This window comes from Sinocyclocheilus anshuiensis, unplaced genomic scaffold (genome assembly GCF_001515605.1).
Source record: "Sinocyclocheilus anshuiensis isolate Anshui unplaced genomic scaffold, SAMN03320099.WGS_v1.1 scaffold3390, whole genome shotgun sequence".
In the NCBI taxonomy this organism is placed as follows: domain Eukaryota; kingdom Metazoa; phylum Chordata; class Actinopteri; order Cypriniformes; family Cyprinidae; genus Sinocyclocheilus; species Sinocyclocheilus anshuiensis.
The window spans coordinates 70,086-77,580 of NW_015541090.1; the positions used below are offsets into that span (position 1 = coordinate 70,086).

Here is a 7,495-nt window from a genome sequence, read left to right on the forward strand (position 1 = left end):
TACAAATGCAATGAAAATATTGGTATCGGTACTCGGTATCGGCAAGTACCAAAAATAAAAGTATCGGTATTGGGCGAGTACTGGAAAAAAGTGGTATCGGTGCATCCCTAACTATAACCTCCAAGAAACACTTCATACCTGGCAGCTCTCAAGTATAAAGGGCTGTCCTTGCCATTAATGCTTAGATAATTCACACGGTACACGTCTGTGGCGCATAACGGCTCTGGCATGGCCACCGGAGCTGATTGCGGCAACTCCAGTCAATTCTTGTATTTATTTATACCAGCTGCGCCGCTCCACGTTTCAGAAGCATCCCAGAAGTGGCTCTCCGTGCTGCTTATGTAAAGATACACCTATAAAAATAATGGCAAGTGCAGTGGCTGCAATATACATAACCCTACCAAAATCCGTCGCCATGACTTATCGCGAGAGGAAAAAATTGTTTTAGTCGCATAACATTGGTTAGTGGAAACGCCGTCATTTCACAATATTTTTATATCGACATTTATAAAATATCGCTAAGGTTTTGTGCAAATCTGTAATGGAAATGCAGCTAGTGTTTCTAACACATAACAACTGAGGTTTTATACAGAAAATAAAGTGATTCCTGGGTTACTCCTTTGAGTGTGCTTTTTAATAATTGCTAGAAGTGATAAAATGGTTATCAGGAGTTGGCCATCACTGGGGGAGCCTGGCATAAGCAATGTCCTTTGGGGCGAAACAAGGCGCCCCCACTCACATGCAGTAAAATGTGCACTCTAGTTCTCTGACTCAACTGCAGAGCTTTCATGGCATTGTGCCTGCTGTCATTTCTGCCCACACCTCTCATTGAAGGAATTGTAATCTAGTGGGTAACTTATTTCTGAGCAGCTATAGTGCTGCTTTGCCGCCTCTTGTTTCAGTTGCTATCTTTCTGTATGGGTTTCACCATTGAAGCAATCTCTCTCTTAAATTAAAGTCTCTTAACCTGCTAGAAGCCAATACAGTTGATCTTTTTAACGTCAATTTGTAAACGTGTAAATAACAATAACATAGATAACATAAAAGGTCTAAAATGTTTTTGGGGTCTTGAATTTGTTGCTGAAAGGACAGGATACTTTTTTGTTAAGACAGATGCACACTGCCAGGTTAATTTGGCACTGAGGTAAATGTGTAGGGCTGAATGTATGTAAATTAAATGCCATCAGTAGAACTTTGTTGTTATTATTCAGTGCTTGTTTTTGTTGACTGGCCATGAGAATCAGTAATCAACTTTTGAGCATGTGCCATTTTATGGTATAGGCTTCTGATTCAGATTTTGTGCAAGTAGCAGTGTAGTCCATTCAAATGGTACAATGGCCGTTTTTAAAGGGTTAGTTCACCCAAAAATGAAAATTGGCTTGTGTTTTACTCACCCTCGAAGCATCCTAGGTGTATATGACTTTCTTCTTTCAGACGAATCCAGTCGGAGTTATATAAAAAATTGTCCTGGCTATTCCAAGCTCAATCATTGTAGTCAGCGGGTGTTGCAGTTGAACAGTCCACAAGTCCTCAAATAAAGCTTGCGCATTCATAATAAAACGTGCTTCACACGGCTCCGGGGGGTGAATAAAGGCCTTCTTGTAAGAAAAATATCCATATTTTAAAGGTAATAAACACTTTTATATCACTTCCGACAACTGTCATAAGCGGAAGCCGTTCCTGCGGATCACGAATTAGAAGTACAAACTGAAGATTTACAAAGAAAAATGTCTGAGGACTGAGACTGTTTTTCCTTTGCTAAAGTAAGGAAACTTTGCTTCCTTTGCTCCTGTAAACAAACTCGTGAGACTAGCATATCTCAGAGGCGCACGTGCTGCGCATACGCCTTCCGCCGGCACGCCTTCCGTCTATGCTTCCGCGTATGACAGATAACGGAAGTGAGAGAAAAGTGTTTATTACGTTTGAAATATGGATATTTTTCTAACAAAATTCATCTCCCGGAGCCGTCTGCGGCACGTTTTATTATGAATGCGTGTGCTTTATTTGACGACTTGTGGACTGTTCAACTGCAACACCCGCTAACTGCAATGATAGAGCTTGGAATAGCCAGGACAATTTTTAATATAACTCCGACTGGATTCGTCTGAAAGAAGAAAGTCATATACACCTAGGATGCTTCGAGGGTGAGTAAAAAACAAGCCAATTTTCATTTTTGGGTGAACTAACCCTTTAATGTTTGCATGCAATTTTACAGCTGCGGGGATAATCAAACGGCCTGCTAATCTGTCCTGGGTTTAATATGCAGTGCTGGAGAGGCATTTATTCTGGTGAATCAGTTCTTTGTAAATGATCTGGAAAGTCACCATTATGCTAGCAAATCGGTTCAGCCTAAATACTTCACCCTCTGAAATGTAGCAGTGGAAATCCTGATTACTTTTATTTAATAGGTCTGTTCATGTGAATGAACATGTTACATTGTTACATGTTATAAAAATGTAAGTCGGTATAAAGTAATTTATGGAATTCTAACACCTTGCAACAGCTGTGGTTTGTTAATGGCTTAATCATCCATTTGAACCATCTGAGAATATTGAAAGTAATCAAAAGGAAATGCTAAAAATATATTGGGATTTTAAAAAAAAGTAGCCCCAGCCCTAATCACCACCCATTCAGTTCTTCTGAATGTAATGATGTGGTACTACCATTTTTTTCTTAAAGGGGTCATATGATGCTGCTAAAAAGAACATTATTTTGTGTATTTGGTGTAATGAAATGTGTTTATGCGGTTTAAAGTAAAAAAAAAACACATTTTCCACATACTGTACATTATTGTTTCTCCTCTATGCCCCTCCTTTTTGAAACGCGTCGATTTTTACAAAGCTCATCGGTCTGAAAAAGCGAGGTGTGCTGTGATTGGCCAGCTATCCAATGCATTGTGATTGGCCGAATACCTCAAGCGTGAGACGGAAATGTTACGCCCCTGCACCAAGAGCTTGTAACACTCCAAAGAGAAAGGAAAAATTGAAATCGCATCATATGACCCCTTTAAAATTTTGTATTAAAATGTCTTAGATTTCATTCCCCTAAAAATGTTTGTTTCAGAATTATTATAAACTTACTACATCCAAATGGTAATTAATCTACACAAAGAATTCAAAGACCCAAAGTGTAGCGAAATAAACTACTCGAATCCTCTGACATCAGTCAGGCTCAGGGAATAGAAAGTGTTGCTTTTGTACCTGTTACTGAGGAACTTGCATCTTGCAGATGTCTTTAATGTCTCAAGTATGTTACATGGCTAATATTGTAAAAGATAAATGCTGCATATGGTGTGACACTCATAACACTCATCTTCTAGGGTTCAAGCTTTATGAGTGCATCCATCATTTTATTATGAGGCTCAGTAATATTTGCTTTGAAGTTCTCAAGTGCTTTAGTTAACTGGTGCCTTTGTTTTTCCACTTTTTGTGGTCATCGAGTTATATTGCTCATTAACTTCTCTCTCTTTGGCTTCTCAGGTACCTGTTGATAACTGTCGGAGTGGTGTACGTTCGCTCTTTCTCCCAATCCCGCAAAGACATACTAAAGGACCTGGTGGAAATGTGCCGTGGTGTGCAGCATCCACTCCGGGGCTTGTTCCTCAGGAACTACCTGCTGCAGTGTACGCGCAACATCCTGCCTGATGATGGAGAGCAGGCTGAGTATGACACTCCGTATCTAATGGCTGTGATTGCACCTCAAGTGCTCAAGAGTGTTGTGACTCACACGGAGCAATTTAAATGATGCCGTAGCATAATCCTATGTGCTAAAATACAATTTAAATCATTGCTAGAAAAGGCCTATTTTCCCACGTCCAGAGCTTAGACAGTTTTTGACTAAATGAATCACTACAAAATCTCATTATCTGCTAAGGATTGAATGATTACCAGTGTTCTCTCCTATTTGATTTAGGGAAGAGATGACCGGGGACATTAATGACTCCATTGACTTTGTACTGCTGAATTTTGCCGAGATGAATAAACTGTGGGTGCGCATGCAGCATCAGGGACACAGTAGGGACCGAGAAAAGAGAGAGAAGGAGAGACAAGAGCTGCGCATCCTCGTAGGGACCAATCTGGTCCGACTGAGCCAGCTGGAAGGCGTCAATGTGGAAAAGTACAAACAGGTGCGTTTTGGTTTCAGTGCTCCAGTGCAGATAAATGATCTTACTCCAAAGCCCATAAAGCTCTGTTAAAGGTTTAAAAGGGTGCATTGAAATTAGATTTGACCTTGATTACCTGTTTATTTGTGGGAACCTCAAGCTAGCACTTAGCATAAATCACTGGGTAAAAGAGCCATTGATTGAATGACAACAGCGTAAGAGGTTACGGCATCTTTTGGTAGTCCTTTGAAAGCTGTTTGTTAATGCACTCCATGTTCACGTTCATGAATTAACAATGTGACAGGCTCAATATGTTCTCATTTGATTTTTAAATTCAAGCACCTATACATATGTATAACACTTTGCCCGCAGGGCAGCTTTTCTGATGTACTTTATGCTTTTTAACTAGAGGTAAATGAACATTTTCCAGCTTGATATGGCAAATCAAAATTCTCTAATTCATGCTTCTAGCAAACAGCTTAGAGACACATGTAGCTTGGTCATATTTGTTTTAAATGCTCACTTTCAATTTTTTAGAACCACAAGTGTTGGATTTGGGAAAATGTAGCTGAACAAAATAAATAAATAAATGAACATTTTCAAGCAAGACGTTACCCATATTATATTTGAATAGTTTGTCAAACAGACAGCCATTCTCAGTTTGAGCCATTTGTGAAGGACTGATCACATATGATGGTAAAGATGTTTATAATACTACAAAAGAATGAAAAATTTCTATTCTGAACAAATGCTCTTCAATTTATAAGAGTCCTGAAAAAAAGTATCACAGTTTCCACAAAAATATTATGCAGTTACATTTTTTTAACACTGATGCACCAAATGAGTATGTTAAGAATGATTTCTGGAGGATCATGTGACACTGAAGAATGAAGTGGTAGCTATTGAAAATTCAGCAGGAATAAATTACATTTTAAAATACAATAAAATAGAAAACAGTTATTTTAACATAATATTTCACAATATTGCTCTTTTTAGTAATTTTTCTGTAAAAAAAAAAATGCATCCTTGGTGAGCATAAGGATTTTTTTTTTTTAACCAAACTGTAGTGTATAGTAAATTTCACAGACCTGTTTAATGTATAGTGGCTTTAAAGCAGCATATACTGTAGGAAGAAAATTGTAGACTTGTGCTGTGATTTGCTGTTATCTTGTTTGCAAAAGGATTTGGCAGCGCTAACGAGGCATGTGGTAAATATGTGTTGACTCCCCACAGATCGTGTTGTCTGGGATCTTGGAGCAGGTGGTGAACTGCAGAGACTCTCTAGCACAGGAATACCTCATGGAGTGCATCATACAGGTACAGAAATATCCCAGCATCACTCATCATCCTGTTGTACTTGACTGTAGGAGTCTATCTTTTAACATGCTCCCCTTGGCTTTTTCCCAGTTATTTTAAGTAGTAGCTGTGGGCATGTTGTAGTTAATGCCCTCACAATTTTGCCTGCACTTTATTTTTCTGCAGGTCTTTCCGGATGAGTTTCACCTGCAGACGTTGAACCCGTTCCTTCGCTCATGTGCCGATCTGCATCAAAACGTGAACGTCAAGAACATCATCATTGCTCTTATTGACAGGTGGCTTGTTGTTCCAATTCAGCTTAGACAGAGATCTGTTATTTATGTACTGCATCTTTTTTTATATTTTTTTATAAATTCTGCTGTTTTATAATGCGAAGAAATGTTAGCATTTTATTTTACAGCATCTGTTGCATATTACATGTACTTGCGTACTAGTAATGAAAATAAATTATGCATAATTACATGTAACTAACCCTAAACCAAACCCTTTTTTGTAACACTAAACATATTGTAAGTATAATTACTAAGTTTATAATTACTCAGTACTTAAATATATATTTACACTGTAACAAGGACACCATAAAATAAAATGTAACCAAAGAAATGCATACACTTTAGCACAAGTTAGCTTTTTACACCTGTTTTGGGCTTCTGTATATTGAGTCTTGTTTGATTGTCGTTCCATCCCACAGATTGGCCTTGTTTGCTCACAGAGAAGATGGACCCGGAATCCCTGCTGAAATCAAGCTATTCGATATTTTCTCACAGCAAGTGGCAACAGTCATACAGGTATAATATCATGCAGTGCCTTTATTGAAATATTGAGTAACTTCGTACAATCGCTAACTAAAATCTAAATGTTTAATGTTGCCATTTTCTTGTCAGTCTCGTCAGGACATGCCATCTGAAGATGTTGTTTCGCTTCAAGTGTCTCTCATTAATCTGGCCATGAAGTGCTATCCTGAGCGTGTGGACTATGTGGATAAAGTGTTGGAAAGTACTGTGGAGATTTTCAACAAACTAAACCTGGAGCAGTGAGTATTAGTTAGAATGTTTTTCTCACACCATTCGGCAGATCAGCACATGGTCAAAGCAACACCCACACTCTTTAGCACTCTAAGTGTGTTGCTGAAGGATCCTTAGGCTTTTACTTGCTGGAGGATTTGAGTGCTTAATTTCTGTATTTATTAGTGTTGGGTTCGAGTCCACCTAAGTCGGGTCCAAGTCGAGTCCGAGTCTTTAACCAATCGAGTCCGAGACAAGTCCGAGTCCAAAATGGGCCGAGTCGGACTCGAGTCCGAGTCCAACGAAACTCTATTATTTATTAATATCTTAACATTGTTTTAACATTTACAACTAGAAAAACGCAATGTCCATTTAAATGTAACAAAAGCAAACCTCTATTGCATCTTGCCATTTAGATTTTTGATTAATAATTAGTGTCCTGCTTTGCTTAGCAAACGTAAAGTCATGTAACAGAAGTTATGGCAGAATTGATTTATGTATTGTGACATATTTCAGAGTGAAACAGGTTTTAGAATGTGAAAAATTAAAGGGCGATGAATGAATGGATGCCAAAGTACACAGACCCTTTAGACAGGGCATTTTGAATTTTTTCTGGGATGAAAATGAGGCTGTGAGGGATAAACCTAGTATGTACAATGGCACACACTGTGTATAAAAGCCCTACTTATACAGTATCTCACAGAAGTGAGTACACCCCTCACATTTTTGTAAATATTTTATTATATCTTTTCATGTGACAACACTGAAGAAACGACACTTTGCTACAATGTAAAGTAGTGAGTGTACAGCTTGTATAACAGTGTAAATTTGCTGTCCCCTCAAAATAACTCGACACACAGCCATTAATGTCTAAACCCCTAAGTGAAAATTTCCAAATTGGGGCCAATTAGCCATTTTCTCTCCCCGGTGTCATGTGACTCATTAGTGTTACAAGGTCTCAGGTGTGAATGGGGAGCAGGTGTGTTGAATTTGGAATTTGGTGTCTCACGCTCTCATACTGGTCACTGGAAGTTCAACATGGCACCTCATGGCAAAGAACTCTCAACTCTCT

The 7,495-nt window shown here is 38.6% G+C and overlaps 1 protein-coding gene across 1 annotated transcript in view; it reads left to right on the forward strand.

Moving 5' to 3' along the window:
- LOC107690730 (vacuolar protein sorting-associated protein 35) overlaps positions 1 to 7,495 on the forward strand; it is a 36,349-nt gene that overhangs the window by 12,851 nt on the left and 16,003 nt on the right. The window contains exons 5-10 of the mRNA XM_016489136.1: positions 3,480 to 3,662; positions 3,913 to 4,126; positions 5,336 to 5,419; positions 5,585 to 5,694; positions 6,111 to 6,207; positions 6,304 to 6,452. Of these exons, the coding sequence (XP_016344622.1) occupies positions 3,480 to 3,662; positions 3,913 to 4,126; positions 5,336 to 5,419; positions 5,585 to 5,694; positions 6,111 to 6,207; positions 6,304 to 6,452 (837 nt within the window). The remainder of the gene's footprint in view (positions 1 to 3,479; positions 3,663 to 3,912; positions 4,127 to 5,335; positions 5,420 to 5,584; positions 5,695 to 6,110; positions 6,208 to 6,303; positions 6,453 to 7,495) is intronic.